The 24568-nt window shown below is 39.7% G+C and overlaps 1 protein-coding gene across 1 annotated transcript in view; it reads right to left on the reverse strand.

Annotated features, from left to right (window-relative positions):
* ABLIM1 (actin binding LIM protein 1) overlaps nucleotides 1-24568 on the reverse strand; it is a 130162-nt gene that overhangs the window by 67474 nt on the left and 38120 nt on the right. The window contains exons 3-5 of the mRNA XM_009080407.1: nucleotides 17433-17616; nucleotides 14578-14687; nucleotides 1125-1251 (exon numbers count right to left, since the gene is read on the reverse strand). Coding sequence (XP_009078655.1) covers nucleotides 1125-1251; nucleotides 14578-14687; nucleotides 17433-17616 — 421 coding nt within the window. The remainder of the gene's footprint in view (nucleotides 1-1124; nucleotides 1252-14577; nucleotides 14688-17432; nucleotides 17617-24568) is intronic.

Here is a 24568-nt window from a genome sequence, read left to right on the forward strand (position 1 = left end):
AACAAAATCCACAAATTACAAACCACCTTTTAATAAACAGGTTACAGAATGACTCTTGCCTTGTCTTCAGTCTGGAACTCCCACACACAGCAACAGGCAAATGGAGAGAGTTCAAGGGAAATAATTTGTAGTAGAAGAAAAAGATCATCATATTCTCACTAGTGCTTCTTAGAATTATTCCTTAAATTCCCAACAAGAAAAGGCATCTAGCACAAACCACTGAAGTAAATCTCATTCTGTAAAGAAGACTCTCTACATCTACAGGTGGTGCAATTCCAGGGAATCAGTGGAACTATGTCTATGGGAATGAGAGAAGATCAGAGTCTATCATAGGCAGGTAGTTTTGTTCACTTTAGAAAAAAATCTTTGGTAGTCTGCAAGACTATAAACAGCTACTTTCAAGTGTAAGGTTATGTAGTTTTTTTAGCATGAACAAGGAACATACAGTGAAAGTGGAAACATGAGTCAGTGTAGGAGTATATCTCAGGCCCTGAATTTTCTTTTTAGAAATTACAGATGTTACATTTTTATAAATATTACACATACCTGAATGACAGGTTTGTGAAACATAGATTGTTTCCCTAGCTTTTCTCTATCTTATAAGCTTGAATAGGAGGAAAGAGACTGTACCTTCATTCCCTTTATTTTATCTTTACACCACTTCTCCCCATTCTCTTGCTCTACACTTCCTTCTGCTCAAAACCTTCATTAATTTCTTATACAGAGATGAGAAATACAGTGTTAGGTCAATCACATCATCGTATTTGCTCCATTTTGAAGCAAAGGTAAGAAATAGACAGGTCCCTACTGTTTTTCCTCAAAATAACATGTTGGAAAGCAAAATGGCACAGTGCTTCATCTGACTAAACCAGCAATCCACCTAATCCTTTGTGGGGACATGGAGGTAAATCCCTTTCCTCACTGGTTTTAAATATAGACTGGCATCATAAAACATCACCTTTCAGCTGCACTTTGCAGTTTACTCTCCTTTCCCAACTCTGCTCTCACTGGGAACAAGCTGGTAGCCAAAACAGGATTCCAAAACGTGAATTTGCTGCCAGGTCTTCACCATTAGCAACAAGAACTCACGCCATGAGTGCAGAAGAGATGCAGAGGTTACTCACTTGCTGATGTATTCCCCAGTTAGGACCTTTCCACAGGCCTTGCACTTAAAACACCCCAGGTGCCACTGCTTATCCAGTGCCAGCAATGCTTGGCCATTTTTTATGTCTCTTCCACAGCCAGCACAATCTGCAAATAAACAAACAGATATATTTGTTGTCAGCTATTGGTTCATTAACCCTCATTAACCATCCATTCATCACAACACTTGATAACCAAAGGGGAGAACTATACAGCAATGCAAACCCTTTCCTCCAACCCTCCCCAGGTCCTGTACAGAAATTCAATCTTTGCCATTACAGACATACTCAGTAGAAGAGGGAAAGTAGCTCTTCTGTTTTTCAGGCTGTTTATGATTCACAGACCCGAAGTACAAACTTCGGATTTTGCAAGGAACAAAAACCATCGCTGCAAAAAGTTCCTGTCTTCTAAAGCAATCAGCGTGGCTTCTCGTTTTGCTTTCAGCAAGATACTGACTGCTTACTGCAGCTGAAGTGGTCCGAGCCAGCAGCACCAGGATGCTGCAGGTCCCCGTTGGGTGGCAGCAAAGCCCCACGAGTCCTCCTGGCTCGGGGGCGGTGGCACATCTCGGCCACCAAGACAGGAGAGACCTTTATTCAGGCCCAAGGCAAAGGGTGACAGCCAAATGACAGCAGTGAAGGCTGCATGGCAGAGCACATTGTCTTCCACCCGCAGTTGTGGAAAACTGAGGTTCCCAGGGTCTCTAATGGGCATAAGGACTCTCACTCAGGAATTTTAGTACTACCCTGATAGTCCATGCTCACTTTTCACTGCGATTCTGAAGGACTCTTTGATGGCAGAATACAAACCTGAAGCCAGGAGCACTGAATGCCCTCTGTCCCAGAGGATGCCACAATATCCCATGTTACATCAGAAATCTCTAGCTCAACCCCAAGCTTCTGTTCCTCCCCATTCAAACACGAGATACTCAAAGAGATTTCCTGTTAAAGGGCAATCCAGCAGCATGGCAAGATCTGAAGAGACTGATGTGGCAGACAACACTGCAAGGGTTGTGCTACAGCTTCTGTGCCCAGCCTCAGGGGACAGAGGGAGGGGAAGGCCTGGAAGCCCAGTGAAGCAGAAAGGGAATGCCCATCAGCCGAGGCACACATGGAAGTCACAGAGGAGACAGCCTGGAACAAAGGATTTTCAATATTTTATTATCCCCAAACTCGGTGTTCCTTTGGTGATTGTAACATGCTCTCTATATGCTTGAAACATCAAATAGCAATAAATGGAGATGAATAGAACAGAGCAATCTGATCAGTTAAAGCACAGGCAACAGGAAAAAGATCATTCTGGCTCCATTGTTGTGCCTGAAAACCTTTATCTCCTCATGGGTTTACAGCCCAGGCAACACCACACCTTGCAGAAGGGCAAGACCAAGTTTATTATCACAACTGATAATGACAGAGTCAGTCCTTTCTACTCAAGGGCCTGACTTTTGTTTGTTAGATAATGGGCCAAGTGAGCCCCAGATATATGCTGCACATTGCTGCTATCCAGGTCACCATTTGCAGCATGTCCCTCTTTCTATCAGCATCCTTCTTGTCACATCCTTTTAAAAATGAGGGGAGGAGGACTAAGCATCATCTTGTGACAAAATGTGAGTCACAGACTGTTGACATGAGTTGGACTTGAAAAGCAACCCTGAGACGTCCTAACAGCAGGACTTTGCTCTAGAGGACATATGTTACAAATTGAAACCATGAAATGACAAGGAATGACACCATGTAATGGATCCCTCTGCTCTGCCCTGACAGCTCAAGGCTCCATGCCATTCTGCAACAACAGCAAAGGCTGGAACAGGTCACCAAGGGAAGCTCTGGAATTCCCAGCACAGGACTGAGGAGGGGACAAACATTTGTCAGGGTGGCTTTGGCATGCTGATCTTGCCTTTGGTTCTGGGAGGATACTACGTGATCTCTTCAGGTCCCTTCCAGGCCACATTTTCTTATGCTAAATCGAAACCCATGTAACATGTCTTCCAACTGTGACAACAAACGAGATCTTTCCTCCAGTCTCAGTGTGTGCTGAGCTGCAGTTTCCAAACAGCACCCGTTTCTCAGCTTCCTGGCACTACTGCTTCTTCCTAGTGTGCCAGCTTTCATGTCCTGACCTGGGGTCCTGCCAAAATGTCATACACTCCCTGTTATATTTTCCCTCCAAAAATCTGCTGTATTTTCCATGCTTTTCAAGAAGCTTCTGTGAAGCTGAAATTTATCAGAAATGAAACCAATAAAGTGATTTTTAAAGCATTTCGTTTTGTTCCTAACTGAATTTCTGAGGCAGTGAGAATAGAAAAACTGCCTTACACAAAATCTAGTCCAGTGTCTTTACTGGTGCCAAAACCTGGAGGAAGTAGAGATCCATGAAGTACCTCTAAATGTTTCACTGCTTCTTAGTAAGTCAAAGGTAGTGTTACCAGACTTACTCTTCTGCTCGTGTTTAATACCCTTTTATTATTCTATAGCAATAATGACATCTACTTATCTTTCTGGGTCCCTTGAAGTGTTTTGCAAAAGAAAATTAACATCATTATTTCCATTCTGCTAATATGATAGATAAGCTGAATGTCTAGAATCAAAGTAAATAATCCAGTACTGTTGTATTAGGCTGAGATGGATTTTAACTGAACCTGATTCTAATTCTGGCAAAACTGTTGGGTATATAACATGAAAAGCTAGCAATTATCATTATCTCCTAAAATAGAAAGCAAAAGGGGCTGGGCTGGGCTAAGAAAAGACCATTTGTTCATCCAAATTCTACAAATAAAAGCCATTACGATCTCAGGCCTGCACAAGGCACATTTAAGCCTTTGGCTGAATGTCATCAGCACACAGGGAGTGCAGGCAGGATCTCAGTGTCACAGTAAGCACAATCTGCATCAGTCTAACATATAACCAGCACATGCTGCAAATAAAAGGGCCATGAGGTAAGAACAGTGACCCACAACCATATGCCAGAACAGACTTGTACTAAAAAAAAAATCTCAAAACCCTGCCCAAAATTTTGTACACAAAAAAAACAACCTCAAAACCCTGCCCAAAATTTTGTACAATGGTTCTCACCATGGGTCTCTCTTGCTTCATACCTGGGTCTAACAGACTGCAACCCCTTGACCTTGAGCTTCCTTCTGCTTTCTTTTAGGCACATAACTTGGAGTGTTCTCTACACCCATTCCTTGCTCACCCACAGATTCAGGTGTGCCAAAATAACGAAGAGGAGGAGAGAGAAAGTGCAGAGTACTGGTTACAGAGCAGAGTGAGCAGTACAGTTCTGATCTGAAGAAAAGAATGCCACAAAAACTACTTGGAATTACATTTGAGCTGAAGGAAGACTTAATACTAGACAATCCATGGCAAAGTGAAGTAACACAGGCAGCCCAAAGGGTGTCGTATTTGACGAGTCCAGGTACAAAAGCAAATGCCTGGACAAAAGAGCTGTGATGTGGAGTCAGCCAGCCCAAACCCATCAAAAAACAGGGGGACAGGACAAGGGAAACTAGGATGGCACTGAAATATTATATATGATTAAGACCTCCACTCCCAAAGCACCTGAAGCAGCCTCACTAAAAGAGGCAGGCCAGGCTGAGCCACCACCCGTGACGTCTTGCTTGTAAAGACAGGAGAAAATGTACTTCCCTTTTTAGCATCTGCATCACCCCAGACATCCAGGAGTGAAGCATCCTGCACAGCAACCCATTTGTCACTGTCTAAATTAAGCAGTGGATTTTCTGCCTTTGCCTCCCTCCCCTGCTCTCAGCCAATAGTACACAGGTGGGCTCGGAGCTGGTACAGCTGGATTAACCCTCAGCACACAGTACAGGACTTCATCCACTCCCATTCAGATAGGTTTGAAAATTCAGTAGCAATTATACCTTTATCCCACATTCTCTGCTCACCCCATATAATCTATGAAAGAGAACTGATCTCTACCTGCTTCTGTCCTAATGAGCACGGTTATGTAAAGGCATGTGAATGATTACACCAACTCTGCTCCATGCGGTGTTAGCTCTATGAACAAAGCTAATAGCAGTCTGACTCAATGAAAAATTAAGTCACCAAAAAGCTCCTTTCAATCCTCATGGCCATTAGTAGCACGTCTAGTAGATAAAGTCTGAAGCTGCCACAACCTCTAGGAATCACAGGTATTTTGTACTCTTATTACAATCCTTTTCTAACTATTTCCCCACCTATAAAACACAGATACATTAGCTTTATGAAGACAACACCAGCAGGCTTCTGCTCTGAAACAAGTAAAGCAGGACAGAACTGGGGGGATTGTTATTATTTTTCTTTTAATTTTTAAAAGAAACAACAAGTTTTCATTGGACTTACACAGAAACACATTGTCAAACATAGCTGGACCTAAAGAGCAAGTGATTTGGACGTGATGAAAGAGGCAAATATTATCACTGGAGTCAAGGTCAAGAAATCTCTAACTATAAATAGCTCTTAGTCACCTTGAAAAATAACTTATATCCCAGTAATTCTTCTGTGGCAATTTGAAGGTGGTGCAATCCTAGTTTCTCACAGAGGTAGGAAGATCAGAGTGTTTCCTCAGTCACCATTTAACCACAGATCAGGCAACGCCTTCTAAAGCCTTGTTTTAAAATGAAAAGGTTTGATGATATCATGCAGGTTTTTCCAGATCATCAAGATATTTCTGTCAAAGCTAAAAATACAAACTCACTATGCTTACAGTATGATAAATGTTTCCAAAGTTGAAAGCATAGCCATTTGGTCATCGGGGCAGTGAAGAAGTCAGAGTATGCAATATTGAGAATTTTACATGCAGGATGTAAATATGAGTATGTAACTCAAGAAATCTGCTGCCAAACCTCTCCTCTTTGCTAGTGCAAGGATAGGAAATGTTTGTCAGAACAAAATCACTATTACCCTTTTGCTGAAGGCAAAACAAACCCACATGGGCAGCCTTGTACTCCTGAAATCTAACAATAAGAGGTTGGGCTCATACAATGGAGGGAAAGAAATCTCGCATGGGAGGTCAAGTATAGCTTTGACAGTTTATTATAAATGGGAAGTTGGGAAAACCTGATGTTTTCAAAATGCATATTTAAAGAAAATAAAATTAGTTTAGTTGATTAAACAGGGAGAGAAATCACAATGGCATGAACTGGCATTCTTGGCTTGCAGTACAAGTCCCTGTAACCATCTGTCAGAGGCCGACATTGACTTGCCTTGTTAGGAAACAGGCTAATATACATCTTGGAGCTATCATTACTGCAAATTGCTCTTTCATCACCTGATTTAATTTAAAGTGACTTGGAAAGATGAATGCTCTTCCCCAACTCCCATTTGGTAGCACAACATAATTTTATCATAGGGGTTTTTATTTTTCTCCTCTGTATTGATTTGAAACAGAAGGAAAGAGTATTCCCTTTTTTCCACATCTTTCTATACCTTCTTCCCAAAAAAGGGCAAACCAATTGATCTTTTAACCTCTTACTCCCGCAAATGTCCCTATAAGAAAGATACCTCCAAGTTAGTCTTTTCCATAACATCAACCTCAGTCCCTTCTTCAACCCAATCTTCCATACAGGTGTCTGAACAGAAAACAAAAGAGTGAATGAAATAGGAGGAAGAAAGAGCAAATGTGCTACAAACTATCTAACAGAAGGATTTCTAATTGCCCTGTAAAAGAAAGATAGAGCTCTTGGGGTTTCTTTCCCAGCTTAGCACCCCCAGAGCCACAGCTGTAAAGCTACTCTCAAGTATAAACCACGGCCAGGTACATCCAAGCTGAGGCTGCTCTTTACCCATTCATTTCTTTTACCACACTTCAGTACTTAGGGTGTTCCAGCTAAACTAAAATCCACAATTCCAACTCGCAGTACCCCAAGGGAATTGCTCTGTTAGCTCAGAGCTTCATTGTTTAAAATGCAGCTCATGGATAGCACATTGTCTCACTTCATCTGTAGACTATTTTGGATAACTTTCAATTGTTCCCTTGGAAAACAAGCAACTCCAACACGGTACAACCCTCCAAGAAAAGGAATGAAACATGTGACAACTGTTAGGAAGGCTTTTATGCCCTGATAATCCATGGCAAACTAAGGTCTAGCTAAGAACTAATGGACTTTTCACATTCTTTTTAAGTGACCTCTGATTCCTGACTTACTACCCATCAGGCTTTCTGCACATGACAATTCCCAGATGCTCTTATCTCTCTAGGGAGCTCCTCTAGAGTTGTCTTTTCCCAAGCTAGTGATGCCTCCTCATGCAACACCCATTTACTGGGCAATTCCTTGCACCTCCCCCAAAACTTCCTTTGGAATTAGCTTTTGATCAGCATTTCTTGGGCAAAAGCTGAGGAGATGAACATGCTTTGATTTCCAAGTTCAAGATGGGGTTACACTTAGACAAATAAGAAATTAGTACACTCATATTGTCTATTCACAATCGTTTCTGCCCAATTTACATGTAACACAAAAGCATAGAAAAGAAATGGAAAAACTGGACTCAAACACCTTCCTGAAAAACAAGTCATGCACGTTGATTTGTTTCTTTTATCCTTAAAAAGGGGGCAGGGTAAAATTTAGGATCCATTGTATGCTCAATACATCATAAATGCAGTTGCCCTGCAAGGTTATTACAATGGCATTTAAAGTTAAGGACAACTAAGTGGTCATATTGAAAAAACAAAAGGATTTAAAATCAGAATTTAAAATTTTAATTCAAAGTTAAAAATCAAAATGGGATCTGAAAACACAGAATAAACTTGCTTTCCTTTTCCTGTCTATGAACGAAATCACATATGATAAGACATGCCACTTATAAAACCTTTAAGGATATGGTGATCCAAAGTAAATGGTTTTATAAGTTACAGACCCTCAAAAAACCATCAGTTCCAAAACTTACTTTCTTCATGTGTCTAGCAGATTTCAGATAGTTTCTGAAATCAAAAAATATCCACAACAATGCTTTATGCATTCTAAACACAATTTCAACTTCCATTCAAATAGATCTTGATATAAATCACGAGCAAAAATAGTAAATACGTAAAAATGTTGATGTTAAAGGATATGATGAATTTATGCAGAGCTCTATTAGTTTAAGGAAGTGTGTACAGATATAGAGTATCCTCATGGTTATCAATTAGTCATTTATAATTAAAAATCTAAATGTAAACCAAGGTTACAATCAGTCAGTCTAATCAAGGTTTCCTGGGTTCTTAGGCAAACCATAATTAAAATCAATGATTTAAATCACAGTGTTTGAAATCAATTCACAATGACATCTATGGTATGTCTTCAGGTAAATTAAAAAAAAAAAAAAAAAAAAAGAGGCATAGAACTACAAGAGCCTCTTCTGTCAAGCCCTCCATGTCCTCAACTGAATCTCCAGTTCCTAAGCACAGGCTTGAATGCCACAGAAATACCTGAGTGTTTCTGTGCCTTTAGCAGGTAAACCAGGAATTATGAAATGAGAAAATCTTAGTGTTACAGTACACAAAAAAACCCACTAAATCCTTAAAGTTCAAAATTATACACAGGATTTAAAAAATTTTAAATTTTAAAAATGCATGTTCCCAGCCAAAACTGTTGAGCCCAAGGTCCTCAGGGCTGTTCACTGAAGTTCATGGATATTGTGGGTGTGTATCCCTTAAGGCAACACTGGGCTCAGTCTCACACACAAAACCTCTCTACACCTGTGCCAAATACTTGTTCAATACCTATACACTATGTAGCTCTGACACAGAGTGAAATTGCAGAATATTTCCTAAGAATAAGCTCAAAATCATGTGTTGGATATTGCTCAATACCCTTTAAAGACAAAAATCACTGCAGATATCTTGCAACAGCCAGACAACTTTCCCCTTCGCTTTCAAAGTCTTCCCTACGGAATTGAAGGAGTTTTCAGACAGTTCAGGAAAAAAAGGATAAAGAACAAAATAATGAAAAATCAGTCAAATGTGGCTAAACAGTTACAAATCCAAGCTGCAGACTTTTCACAAGGACTGTGACTAAAGGAATTTCGCATCCATTTTATCCACTCAGCTAATTTCTAATGCAGAAGTTTGTGATGCTTATAAATCAGCTCAGACATTATTTCTGAACTCTGGCAACAATCACCTATATTTTTACCTAATGACAAGACAGTTATGTCCTGCATATAAAACTGCATTAAGAATTAGAGAGCCTGTAAAGGAGGACTACAAAGTAAATTTGCTGCTTCTTCATTTTGACCTTGTGGTTCCAGAAACAATCTCTCTTTCCTGCCACTTTCTGGAGAGCGAGGCAAAAGATGATTGTCATTTTTTCCTGCCTCTCTCCTTCTTCAACAGGTATGATATGTTGGCTCTGCTCTAGTTCAGCATTAGCAGAAACCTTTTGGGAAGTTTCAGCTATTTACTGGGAGCTTTACCAACTGCATCTTTTTTGAAGAGATAAGTCTATTGAATAATTAACAAAGATATCTTTGCCCTGCAAGTTCGTTAAGCATTAAGCTTATTATTTATACCACAATAGAGCAAAGATCCCCAGTTGTGAGCCAAGATCCAACTGTATTAGACTGTACTGATAGGCATGAAAGCACTCGTCCCAAAGAACTTACATTCTTTGAACCAGAACATAATGTGCAAAACAGACAAGGACAAACATACAAAACAGGATTGTGAAATCTACACATGGATGAGGCTGGTGGGGGAACAGCTGCACCACAGATTATTCATGCACATCTAACACTGCCCTTTTGGAAAACTCTGGGCCATGACTTGGCTGTACTGTAATGCTTTTAAATCACAGGAGAGACTGTTAACAAAGAAAGGCAAGTTGGAATATCCTCCCTGTGCTTCTTTCCAAACAGTATCATCACTGGGTACCTTGGTATACATAGGACACAAGTATCTATTTTACTGAAGAAGAGACAACTGTGAGAATCTCTGACACCACTTTAAAAGAAGATAATTTTTCAACTGAAAACTCCTGCTAGTGATTGTAATGCTTCAGTTTCTTTTGTATAGGGAGGTTTTTCCTATCCATCTGGAAAGTCCACTTTTCATTTGAAATGCAATGTCTTAATTCATGCATGTCACTAAAATGATCCAACCTTTCACTAAAATGATCCAACCTTTCAGCAAAAAAATTAATCAGAAAATAACTAAACTTCCATACCAGCACCCAGATAAGGAACCAGCAGAGAAAGGACTTCACCTCAGGTAGAAAATAACATAAGATTCTTATTACTGAAGGGCTTTATTGTGGAAAAAGTGAAATGGCTAAGGGAAAAAATCTTCTGTTTGAGGGAGAGGGAAATGTATTAAACTGTGTTCAAAGACACAGTCTCTTCAGAATTTCTAAGATGATGTCTGAGCCAGAAGACACTTGGCTCAAGTTCCACCAGTGCAGACTGCTGGCACCACCTCAGGTGCCTGTCCCCAGTGTGGGAGGACCTCTGATGGCTGCTCTGCTCTCAGATGTACTTTTCACGACACCTCTTGTGTGATCAAGAAGAATTGCAAGCCAGAGTGGGACTTTCTAAAAATGAAGGTCTGACTAAAGTAGAGATTTTCATATTCAAGTGTCTGTATCAGTTCATTTACCTACTGCCTTGGTAAGAATTCACTGATATTGCCCTAATAGAGATCATTTTATCTCCACGCGGAAATTTCACATTACTGTTTCACGTTTGTCCTTGTCTGTTTGGCATTGGAGGGTAACCTGTTAATGTGGCCAATTTCCTCGCCCCTGCTTCACATGCTAATGCTAACAGGAGTCATGAGAGTGTGCACCCTCAGTCACTACTCATTTGATCACTGGGGAATAAACTAGTTTGAGATGCTGGGGGTTGGAAAGATTATAAAACTCACACTGCTCTTTCACAGGTATCTAACCCTAAAATGAATGAACAACAAGGATTCAGGCAGACTTCAGGTTCTTCAATTTCTTCTTCACAAGTTAAAACCACACTAATTTTCTAATTTTTATGACTTTACCATCAATTGGTAAGACTCAGGCAGTAGTACAGTACTCAAGATTGCATCATCTAAGCACCATACCATTCTCATTTTGCTTATAACCACAACATACTAGTAAGCTAGGGCACTGTTATGTTTTCATTTTGCTGGTAGAAAACTAAGCCTTGAAATTTAAGTACCTATTCTGATACATACAACATACATTAAAAAAACCCAACAGCTACACTCAGAATTCCCATGTCCAAGGGAAGTAACCACCAGATTCTGACCAGTTGCAGTTTTGCCTAAAATTTAGACATAATAGATGCCTGGACAACTCCTTTTCTGGAAAGACAATGTGGACCTCAAACACAGGGTGTTAGCATTTAGCTAGAACACAACAGAAAGCAGAAAGAGTTTAAGATAGCACAAACCAGGCAATCATGATGCTATATACAAAACCTGAATACTGTTAAACATAAATAGCAATCACTGGGACACATTATTGCATTACTCCTTTGTTGGACCCCAAAGAAAATCTCTTCATGTCTTTGACAGAGTCTTGAAAAGCCATCAACACAACACTTTTAGTTAGTGTCATGTAGTTGTCCCCTCTTTCTGTGCTGCTCTACATCTGTCCCAGTCACTTTGCTTTACAGATCACATCTCATTTATGCAGCTGTCATATGGAATAAAACAATAGCAAAACCAAACACCACACACTTAATTTGTCTTCAAAGCTATTTACAGGTATTTGGTATTAGATTTCCTGCAGAATGAAGATCCCAAAGTTAGTGCACTGTGTACATCTAGCAGTGCCTAAGGAATAGGGTTGTATACATTATAAATTATGATTACAGTATAGTATCTGATACTGAAAGAGACTGTCTTGGAAAATCAGAATTAAAAAAGGAGTCATTGAAATGGTTCTTCAAGAAAAAAGCTATCATTATTCCAGGTAATGCATATGTAGTGAAATATATTATTAATATAAATAAGGTAAATAAGGACAATAGATCCAACTAATACTAAAAAAACTCCAAACAAACAAAAAGGAAGATGACTTATTCAGTCGTTTTCCATCTGATTTTCGTCAGTGTAATTTACAGTAGGGTGTAACAAAATTCAGGTTCATGTTACTCAAGACGTTTACCTTTGTATTTAGAGGCATTTGATTTTCCTTGAAGTCATCCAAGCAAAGCTGTCAATAAACTTTTATTTGTGTGAAATAACAGACATCAGAAAATAGCAGCACTAATGCAGGCATTCTACTGGCTAGATCTCCTTTTATATAACACAAAACATTCAAAACTGATATACTTGCAGTCTATTGAATTCCCTCAGTTCAAATTTTCCTTGTTTTAAGGAAAGCCTCCTCTAGTCACCTCCTTGAATCTAATCAGGGTAAGCTCACAGCAATATAGGATATAAAATAGATGCCTAGTGTAAATGAGATTATCTTCCAAAATAGCTTGGATTTTTTTTAAAAAAATCCACTGAAAAAAGGACAAAGCATTTGGGAAAAAACAGAAGATGTGTTTTGCTCAGCCAGCAGGAGAGACATGGAAGCAATCTGAAACAGCTTACACTAATTAAAATTTACTCCTTGGTGCCAGCATGAAAGACTTCACTGCATCTAAGTCAACTTTTGCACAAAGCTGAAGCAGCAGTTGGCATATCTTTGAAGACAAAGGATGTTTCATTAATACTTTTCTAATTGAGTAGTTCTGAACTTACAAACACATACTAGTCTCATTTTAATTTGTCTGTTTTGGAGAGTTTTGCTCTAAAATGACCAGGAACTCTACACTATACTTTTTCTACAAGTCTTTGTCCATAAATGAACAAGATGCACTGTGACAGGTATCTGCAGATTTTGAAGTACTGCACTCAAGCTCTCTTGCTGTGTGTACAGGTAAGGCACTTTGTCCAGCAGGACAAAAACCACAATATATCTCATTACAAGTTGTACAAAATGTAGTTTTTAAAATTCTTGCTACCTATGGCCTGAGTAGGCAACCCAAGAAGCAAGTCAAGCAGAGACTGTGGCTATCAGGAAGTGACTACCCAGCTCTTTTGCTTGCTAACTATCAGACAAATTCAGTCTGTCATTCTCTAGGGGCATTTTGGCACCTGGAGTCACACTTGCAGGGAGTGCCCACACTGCTGGACAGCTGTGGCACCTCTGGAAAACCAGGTGCAGTGTGATCCAGATTCTTCTATGCTGTGGCATGTTTAGAAAAAGAGTATCAGTACTGTCCAAGGTCCCTATGCCTTGCAGTTCCTTGCCAATTACACCTCAAATATGAGTAATTCAAGTACAATTTCCACGTCATTCCTTTGTTTCAGAAAGATTCTCTGAGTGCCTGAAGTGCCTCACAAATTTTTATGTTGGTTTTTTTTTTAAAGTCTCGTAAGGCTTTTTTTGGCTCTCTAAATCCTTCCTGAACCGATTAGACCTGTGTATTTTCAACTCCAAATCTACAGTTATAGTGGAAAAGCATCACTTACCAGAGAGAAAGGCATGATAACAAAAAAAAGCCTCTCATTTTCCATTTTCCTAAGTGTCTGATTACATGTTCTCAGGCAAATCAGATAACCTGAGATTCACTTGACTCATCCACTGAGCACAAACATTATCTATCTTTGCCTTTACGGTGCACTTTCTCATCCTAGAATCTCAAAGCCAAGTGCCACTTCAAAATACACAGTGTATCCCCTGAAGGAAACCAACACGGGTGGAAAACTACCCCGTCACAAGGAAAGCTGTGGCCATTTTGATTTACAAAACTACACTGGGTGAGTGCTGAGCATAATCCAGAATTCAGAGAAAGAATCAGAAATCCCCGAAGATTAAAAACATAACTACCAGAGGCAGAGATTAATATCAGTAATTTACAAGTTATCTTTTAAAAGCATTAAACCCCCACATCAAGCCAAGTTAATTTCCCTCCCAAACATTCTTCATTCTCTCTCTTTCCCCTCAGCTTGTTTTCTGTCTTTTTCTACAATGGTTTCTTGAGGTTCTGATCACAGTATCGTCGTGGTATCAGTCTACTGGAAACATAATCCTGGTGATACTCCTTGTAAAGGATAATTTAATTAAAGTCTTAAATAGCAGAAGAAAATTAATTTCCTCTGACTTTGTCCTCTTTTGAATATTTAAACCTGCACAATTATACATGGAAGAAATGGAATTTATCAACACTGAAATTAGATACTTTTTCAATGCCTATCAAAGCAAAAATCAGCCCTTTTAAAAGTCCAGACATTGGGGAAAAGTCATTTGTTCATATTGAAATGTGTGTCTCTTCCTACCTGTAGTACCAGACATCTCAACGAAGAGAAAAATAAAACAAAGAAAGAAAAAATATGGTTCCCAAAGATAGCTCATAGCTCTAGAGGTGAAGAAAAAATTTTAAAAACCCCAAAAGATTGTATTACATTGGTTTCAATCCAGTGTTGATGAGCCTGGGAAAGTGAGAGGCTTCAGAAATGAGATATTATACTTACTGCTTGAGGCAGACAATTCTCTTGGACTGGAGGACATGGGCTGAGCACACATCTGACAGAGACAGTCCCTTCCATTAAAGGTGACTCGATCGCCTGGTGGAAATGGTCGCCTGGAGAGTTAAAGAGGAAAATGTATTTTTGCAAAGGTTACATCAGAAATCTTCCTCTCTTCCTTATGCCTTGAGTTTGCTGCCTTCCCCCAGTGCAATCAAGATTTGACAGAAACTCAGGCCAAATAGTTTCTGCAATGTGGCCTTGGCAAAGTCAGGCACTGGAAGACATCCAATCCATGGATGCAAGCAGAGCAGAGGTTAGACTTGCCTTGTATTTTTCATTTTAAAAAGTTATCAAACATATTTTATCTGAATAGTAGAGACAGTGAAATCCACTAAGACACAACAGCTTCATTTATGATGGTCTCAGTGTGATGTTGTGGATAGCAAATGGTACAGAAAAGAACTCAGAGGAAGAATCAGAACTGTTCTTGAGCCTGGTGAAGGAATGTGGAGCTAGTCACTCATAAATGTTAAGAATGTGTGTTAGGCAGAAGTTGACATTGCTGTTAACTCTTATTTGGTGCATAAAGCAGAGGATGAACAACATTTTATAACATCAAGTACACAATAAGCAGCTTTAGCTGCTGAGTACAGACCCCCCTACATCCTACCTCACTGCAAAGGTGCTTAACAACTGAAGAACTGCTGATTTCAACAAAACAAAATGTTTAAGGCAGTTTCCTTTCCACTGGCATTCCTAAGTAGGCCAAGAATACATCAGCAGCAACACTGCATTTCATTAATCTATTCCAGTGACTCATGTTTTGTTCATTCAACATAAAAAGACTGACGCAAGTCAATGTACAGAAAACTGAATTCAAGCTTCATACTCTTATCATCAAGTTCCACACTGTTCTTGGGAAATAAAACTGAAACTGAAACATACATATCATATGATTACTAATACACAGTAAATTCACGCACTATGTAAAAGCAGAAAAACAATCCAAACATTTTCAAGACCTTTTTAGGTCTAGAAAACATGTCACATGAGGAAAAGCTGAGGGAACTGGGTTTGTTTAGCCTTGAGAAGAGAAGGCTCAGGGGTGACCTCATCTCTCTTGACAACTCCCTGACAGGAGTTGTAGAGAGGGATGGTCTCTCCTGCCATTGCCTGCAGGGAGAGGACTAGAGGGAACAGTCATGAGCTGAGACAGGGGAGATTCAGATTAGATTAGAGGAAAATATTTTTCACTGTTAGAGTGATCAGGCACTGGAATAGTTTGCCCAGGGAAGTGGTGGAGTTGCCATCCCTAGAAGTGTTCAAGAGGTGTCTGGATCTGATGCTGGAAGATATGGTTTAGGGGTTACAGCAGAGTGACAGGTTAATGGTTGGACTTGATGATCTTAGAGGTCTCCTCCAACCTCGATGTTTCTATGATTCTATGAAAAGAAAAGGTCCTGAAAAATGTACCAGGCAACAGGGCAAAGTGCTTCAACTACTCATCAGAGATAGCTATGAAAGATCAGGGGAGCACCCAGCAAATCTGCCACACTAATACTCAGGCACATCATATGATGGGATCTCCAACAAGGTACTATCCCAGACTGTGGATTCTTGCCTTTCCTGTTCATGCCATCCTCATGTATTTCATTTCAGACAATTCAACTGCTGCCAGGTTCTGACTTCTGGAGAACTCCACTGTCCTATTTCCCTCCAAAACTACAAAGGAGCAGGCCCTGTCTTTTGGGTCCTCCCTCTCTATGAAATCTATCTACATCTCTATCTGATGGTTCCTTTGTGTCCCTCAGGCACCACATTAAATCCTATTTAAGGAAAACTCCTGTTTCACTTGTAGCACTCAGAACTGCAGAGATGAACAACCTGACGTCCATATGAATTCCAGTTTAGTATATAGTAACAACACATTTGTGCCTCTGTAGAATCATGATGGCACCTTAATACCAATTTACTTCCACTTTATGTCTAGAAGATTATTTTTACTACTATAAAAATGTGTCACTCCTACAAAAACCTGGAGAAGCTATTATTTCCCTTACTGTATCCAAAATATTATACTGATCACCATAGCAATAAGGTACATGCTAAGACAGCTTAAATTCTAACACAGTCTTGGTGTCTAGAGCCAGTTAATAAGGAACAGCATGCAAAGGGACTTGGGCTTGAGTTTAGGCTGTAAAGGTCAGTTAAGATTTTGAAATGAGCAGGCTATGAGAGCATGTGGAAAACTGGCCAGTAGTCTTCCAAATTCTGAATTAATATCAAAGACATGAGTTATAAATGCCACCTTTCTCCCATCCACAGAGTCTTAGCTAACTTTCTTTACTTTCTGTGTAACTGGAGACTGGTTCTCTTACAGGGGACAAGAAACAGTATTTGGGAAGGAGAGAGGGAAATCACAGCTGTCTCAAAGCTGTTTTCTTACATGATGTGAAAATGAGTCTCCAGTGTGTTTTCAGTTGTTTAACTGTTCTCATAGCCCAAATGCAGCACCCAGAATTTTGCTTTACCTCATTTCTCCCATCAAGCTGGTCTGATCACTTGAACTCAACTCAACCTATGTCCATTATCTCAGCACATAAGCTTGATACCTAATTCTTTCAGACATGAGAGCAACTTTCCAAGAACAGGGAACTATATGAACGCAGAAGCTGTGTCCTCCAATTAAACTAGTGGTATTTTGAAGACCCTCAAAGTCAGCCTTGCAACAGATCTTTCCCAACCAAATGCTTCCCAAAGAAAGCTATACATCTTGAGCCTTGTGTCTCATGGTGATACCTTTCTTCCTGCTTCCTTTGTACTGGGTTCACACTATGTTAGTGAAAGGTATTACTTACTTGCAAACAGTACAGGCAAAGCAGCTTGGATGGTAGGTTTTTCCCAGAGCTGTCACTACTTCGCCTTCCACGAACTCTCCACACCCATTGCAGCGAGTACCGTACATGCGCTGGTAGTCCAAGGTGCAAAGATATTCACCATTCTTAATGAAAAAGCCTCCTTGTGCCAAATCACACCCACACACTGGAAGAAAAGAAAACAACAAACCACACAGATTAGAAAAATATACCTACTAAGGATATTAGCTGCTGACAAGTGAGATGACCCTGGTGGTCTTGCTCCCTTCTATCAGACTTTCTGCTTTCTCCTCCTGTCACTATATGCCTTGACATCCCAGGAGATGGCTGGTATTCTCTGGGTACAGGAGAGCTTGCAATAAAGACTTTCCTTATCTATATAATCATAACTTTCATGTATTTGGTCCTCACCAAGACCTCAGTTACCTTACATGATCCAGTTAATCATGTTATCAGAGTTATTTGTACCAATGTAATTTTGCTTTCGCTTCTGGGACTGAATGTGAGCAGGAGGAAAGAGATGATTCCATAAATAGGACAGATTTTACTATTTTATACACTAGCATACATTTTTCCTGCAACCATGTGCTTTAAGAAGCTTTCAAGGTGCTGATAATTACAATGAGCATTTTTGAAATGTTGTATGCTTTAGATTATCTCCTCCACTTCTCAGATAACACTGAGCTACTTCACCACTCGTGTAACAATACTTTACGTTTTGTTCAAGATCCTCAGGGTGATTTTATAGTTTTAATTTAGACACAAATATTGGGAGAAAGCTGCAGTGAAGAGACAGTCAAGCATTAACAATATAGCCATATCTCCACTATTTACAATTCAGGATATATGCAGCCAAACTATACAACAATACATTGGACACTAAATAAAGTCAACAGGAAGAGTATTCCCCCCCTGTATTCTGAACACATTAATGTCTTAAGAACTACTACTACCTTTGAATGCCTAAGTTGCATTGGTCTCGCTTTAGTCTTTTATACTCTATATTCTCTGTACTTCATGGATCAGGTAAACAACTCTAATATTTGGATAGAGACTTGTGGCCACGTACAAATTTATTGAGAAAAAAATAATTGTTTCAATAAAAAAAGTGAAGAACCAGTCAAGGATTTCTGTGACTTGGCAGTTTCCTCACTGTAAAATGCCTATTCACCCAAACCAGAACACTTAACAACCAGGTGCCTGCTTAGCTTTAAGAAAATATTCGTAGTGCTACATTGGCATTTCTGCTCAACACAGGAGACAGAAAGCAATTCTGCCTGTAACAGCCTACTCTTATGAAGAGAAAGTGCCACAGGAGATGGGAGATTGAATTTCACACTTTGCCTTTAGTTTGGATTGAACAAAGAACTTGAACCTACCTATTCAGTGTCCCTCAGTAGCACCAAAAATTTATACCCAAATGCTGCCAGGCATTTTGGTTTCAGCCACTCCTACTGCTCCCCTGTATACTGCTGAATCTGTGTAATTCAGGAAGAGGAACTACTCTTCACAGAAGTTTAGGGTGTTAGCTTAACTGTGCAAGCAATTCCATCTCACCCTTCTTCATAACATTCAAGTACATATAGATCAAATAAAGGAAATATTGAATATCAGATATTCTGATTATTGATGAAAAATAAATAAGCAGCATCCTAGTTCCCTGCAGTTACAGAGTCCTTGGAAAATTAAAACATGAAATACAGAAAGATTTTCAGGGGAACTGAGTTCAACTCATCTTTCTGCCACAAATCCCAAGCACAATATTGTGCCCATTGTTTGTTCTCACCCCCATCATAATGGGCTAATATTTTCTTAACTACCTGCCTTGAAAAATTAAAATTGCAAGGCATTTAGGGTAGGAATTGCAAATTTTGTTTGTCTGTTTCCCAGCCCTGGAGTTCTATGGAGACTATTACTGCACCAATAACTAACAGAACAACAATAAACAGTATAAAGTAAAATGCAAATTGTAATTAAAGCAGTATCAGTACTAGCATTTTCCCAGTTTCACATTTCTGCATAGAACAGTGATAATATTCCATGTGCAAACAAATTACATGTCATGGTGACATTAAAACCACACGCAGCCAAAACTCTCTTATCGGTCACTGAGGAGAATTACAAAGAACTACTGTTAAGGCTCTAATGATAATGCTGCAAAATGCCCCAAGCTGTTCCTTAGGTACACCTCGAGGGAAAAAAACTTCTTTCATTTCTTTGTTTTCTTCTACTGATCTCCATTTTGTTTCAAATATTTTTTTTCAAACTAAGGGTACAATATCATGTAACCACTGGGCAGAAAATACTGTGATCTCTACACATCACCTTAGATTCTTCCTGATTTGAGGACCATGCAGTAATTTTCCATTGGAGGTCCAAAGGCAAAGCCTAAGCCTACTTACAATAGGTTTGCTTCTCTGAGTTATGTTGGGTGGATCCTTACAATTAAAACATGGAGTAACTGAGAATTCTGCTTTAATGTCTAAATGTTGTTAGGGATTACTTCAGTATTCAGACTATTAGATCCTGTGGTTACAGCATATGAACTGGAGTATGGTCATGGAGTGGTCAATATCACATGCTTCAGAAGCTGCTAAATTTTATAAAGAGTACTCATGTGTCTGTGCAATTATTTAAATCATAGTTTATATTTTAACTTGTAGCTTTAAAACTTAAGTCTACATCTATTTCAGCCTCAAGCTGAAGATGCTCAGCACACTGCTGGACCTGCCTCAAAGCTGCATATATAAACTCTCTGGCTTTTTACTGTGGTCCCCAGTTCTACCAACGAGTCACTTTCTGAAGAACTCATTTGGTCATTGTGGCCCTCTTTACCTGCCTAGGCAATGGGTCAATAACCTAGGATGATCAAAAGGAACTTTCAAAGCCACCTCTGTGGTAGTTTCTTCTGAAAATCCAGCTTCAATACATCATACAGAGGTCTGTGGCAGATCATGGCTTGCAAAATAATACTACAAACTTTGAATGAAAGGTTCATGCACTCAGTTACTAAGCTCTACCCCCTTTGCATGGCCACAGGGATTCAAGCCTAGGCCCAAAAATGTGGGCTAAAATTATCTGGCAAGTCTTTCAAAGACAGTAATTGCTACTATTAAAAAAGAAGCTCCCTCTATTGCTCTTTTCTTTATGAAGTCGCCTTTCCACCCAATCTCCAATTCATTTGGTCAGTAAGTCAGAATTTCTGAGTTAAATCCTCTCATGCTGGTAAGTCATAAATTCAGGCCCAAGCAGAACTACTCATGATGCAAACCACCAGCAGATTCATCATCTTTGGCATACTCACAGCAGGAAGCACACACCAATCTGCAAGAATTAAAGACAAGCCCTGGCAACTCCACGTTACAACGGATTTTTGTAGTCAATTTAGCACATGTGTCCCTAACACTAATCACAGCTTTAAGCTACATGGGCAAAACAAGGGTCACCCAGACTGTTAACATCCATGGTTGGAAAAATGCTGTTCCAACCAGCTGCTTTCACTTTGAGTCAGAGATCAAATCAGAGAGGACGAACATGACTGTGTCCACACTTGGTGTACAATGTGGTGTACAACAGGGAAAGCATTTGAACCACTCTTTTTCTTCTTTTTTCTGCAACTGTGCAGAAGTCATGGTTCTGACAATAAATCCCCTCAAGCTGAAACATATTGCCTTAGCACACATATTTATGACCACTGTAGAAGTACCATAGAAAAGATGGATTAATTGTGATTGGTTTTTATTAAAAAGAAAGACCAACCCAGCATTGTTCATGCACAAACAGCAGAGGCAATGGAGAAGAATCAGCAGTGAACTCTGCATACATACATCCTAATGGTGTGATCTAGGCAATTGCTGCGATACACATATGTCATCCAAGAAAAACTAATACCAAAATGATGACAGTTAATAGGAAATGTCAAATTGCGTTCTTTTGTTTTTTCCTGTACTGATGGGAAACAACTTTGAAAGAATTACTTCATGGAGCCAATTGTGATGCACAAATCATGTCTGAGAAGGCAAAAAGCAAGAGGTATTCCCTAAATATTCATCACATGGAAATAGTTCTAGAGGAGAATAACATTTCTGCAAGATCCTTCCTGCTCAGTATGATGGCAGAAGTTCTGTTTTACATGACCAAAACCTCCTTTCTGAGACAGGAGACACTGGGGAGCATTTCTATTCTCTAAGGTACTACAAGCACAGAGACAAAAAATATAATCATTTTTCTTTAAATGAAAAAAGAAAAACATTATCTTCAAAAGCTCCTGGAGGAGCTCAGCCTTATTCTCAGAATCTGTATATCAAAGAATTTCATAATCCAAACAAACCACCCTGCCTCTCTTGTGAATGGAATAGCTGGAATACAGTTCTGCCTCCCACTGCATGGAAAACACCCACCTGCTAGCTTTTTCTGTCTTGAACTACTCTCTAGAGCTACTATTTTGCATCCTTGGAGCACAACAGGATTGGAGACACTGTCACTGGTGCTGTCAACTCTCAAAGCTACCAGGTCTGTATGCAAACCTGGGATATTACAACCAAACATACTGCTCAAGAGCAGTCCAGTTGTCCAGGATCTCCAAGGGACCAGGACCATTCTTAAGCTGAGTCGCTTCCAAGCTTTAAGGGACATGATGAAAATGAAGACACCAGATTTTTTTTTCGAAGAGAATGGAAGTAGGATTTGATACCACTGAGTATTATGTAGGATTTCCATAGGCTTATTGTCAGTGAATGTTGAGCAACCAGGTCCTTAGTGAAATAATTCCATGTTGATGTTAAGAAAAAATTGTTTCAACACTGAAGAAACAAAACCATACAAGCAGAACTCTATAAGTTCTATGCTTGTGGGCTCTCAGTTTGCAGAATTGAATGCTATTCATTAAGAGAAGTCTACTGATCTGCTTTGTTACCATGCATTAAATAAGGTGCAAATTCAATTTCCTGTTGGGGTTTTATTTCTTTCTTGTATTTCCAAGCTTCATAGAATAATGGTGGTGTTCTCCAGCAGGGAAATATTCATACAACAGTTATTCTGAAGGCCATAATGGGTCTCTTGTTTGAAGGCAGAAAGGAATTTGGCAGTGTTTCAGTTTATCACCTACATCCAAACAAACACACAGGAAAAATCTGTTTCTTTCTTTTTTTTTGCATAAGAGTTTAACAAATCCTGTATTGAGGAAAGCAAGGTTCACGTTCTTATTAAAGTTTAAAGTTTCCACATTTCGCATGAACTAAGTCTTTCTCTGCCTTTTATTCTCCTTACCAGACTTTTCTCGATGGCAAAAGTAATTTAAAGAATGCAAGTACATCAAAGTCTCATCAGAAGACCACATGAGAATGATAAATCTCAGGAGCCATGCTGTGGCACTGCCGCTGCAGAGAGATTACAAGGCACCATTGAGAAACTGCATACAGCATTTTGCAAAAGCTGTAACAGAGATCCTGATGACTGTTTGTCACACTTCTGTCACTGGAGATTTTCTCTGTCATACACTGATGAGAGATGCGTTTTGACCGAAGTGATTTGGAACCGTGTCCAGCATTTCCAGTGGTTCTGGAATCTCTTCTCATTTCAACAGACTGACTTGAGAAACAATGATGGGAAGTGGAAGGAACTCTGGGAAGTCAAAAGAGCTTCATAAACATGGAAAAAATATAGGTGATGCTAAAGTTTGCTTTGATATCTAGTTACCAGGCAGAAGGAAAGGTTTAGCAGCTAAAATAGCTTGTGAGCAGAAGATGAGAGTGCGTCTTTCCTCCTCTCCTAAACCAGTCTGAGGTCCCCTTGGGAAGCATCCTCTAGCCTCCAGTCAGGCCCTTCTCTTCCCCTGAAAAACCTTGACCCTCCATTTCAAGCATCCTGCTTGCATGACTACTGAGTGCTGCTGTCATTATGACACAAGTAATTCCCAGTGGGGCACTTGAGTGAAACCCCTAGGCATTTAATGCAAACATTCACTCAACTGAAACCAAAAGTGATGTCTGAGTTTCAGATGAGCTCAGTTTTAACTTGATCAACTTCCCAGTCAATGGCATGACACTGCCTTCAGTCCTTCAGTCTTTGGTTTTTCTCCCCAACACTGGAAATACAAACAATGCTGCACATGGAAACATTAGATATATATATATACACACATACATACATACATACATACACACCTGACGTGCTTATCTTTCAGTCTTTCTACCGATCTAACAGCCAATAGCTCCTACCTGAGCTCACCAGCAAGCAAACAACAGCTGTACATAATGTAGCAATGTGACAGCTTCTCCACTTCCCCACTGAAATATCAAGGTTTTGTGCACCACGATGGAAACAACGGCAGGAACCATTCAACCATTTAAAACACCTTTCACATTAAACTAAGCACAAGGTGGAGATCAAAGTCATTTACGGGTTTGAGGGAAATGAACCTTGAAGAAAATGCAATCAGTGGAAAAATGTCAAAGTTTAGCCTGGGATAGCTTGACTCTAACTATCTAGATGAGAGATCTCTTTAGAAAGATTTTAAATAAGAAAACCAAGTGTGGAAGAACAGAACAAAACCAAACCTCATCCAAGTCAGGCAAATGAAGGATGCAGTGACAACAAACCCAAGCAACTTTCCCTGTTCTCATAGGGATGCTCTGCCCCACTCATCAAGCACCTGTTAAGCATCCTACTGGCTCTCTACTTTCAAAGGGATCCAGGAGCTTTTTAAAGTCTGACATGGCATCTGCCAGCATTCATCAACATCAGCCAAGTAGTGCAATTAATTTCATTTCCTGTCAAATGTTTGGTCACTGAAAGAGACCTCAAGCCCGACTAAACTAAGATCAGTATCAACCAATTGCCATTAATAGTATTCTAAGCCCAAGAGCAAAGCAAGGATTCACTCTGAAGGGGAAGAAACTGGACCTGAAGTGCAATACCAACAGCAAACACTGCAAGAACAGCCTTCAAGACACAGCAGCTAAGACATGCAAATGCAGAAATGGCAATTACTCTCACAGCTGCAACTGAGGTTTGCTTTAACATCAAGCTACCTGAATGTATGAATTCACATCTGAACTCCACTCCCTGACATAGCAGAAATTTCAACCTCCGTCAGCTTCCCAGAAACAATGGAATCC

Source organism: Acanthisitta chloris, unplaced genomic scaffold (assembly GCF_000695815.1).
Source record: "Acanthisitta chloris isolate BGI_N310 unplaced genomic scaffold, ASM69581v1 scaffold27338, whole genome shotgun sequence".
Taxonomy (NCBI): Eukaryota; Metazoa; Chordata; class Aves; order Passeriformes; family Acanthisittidae; genus Acanthisitta; species Acanthisitta chloris.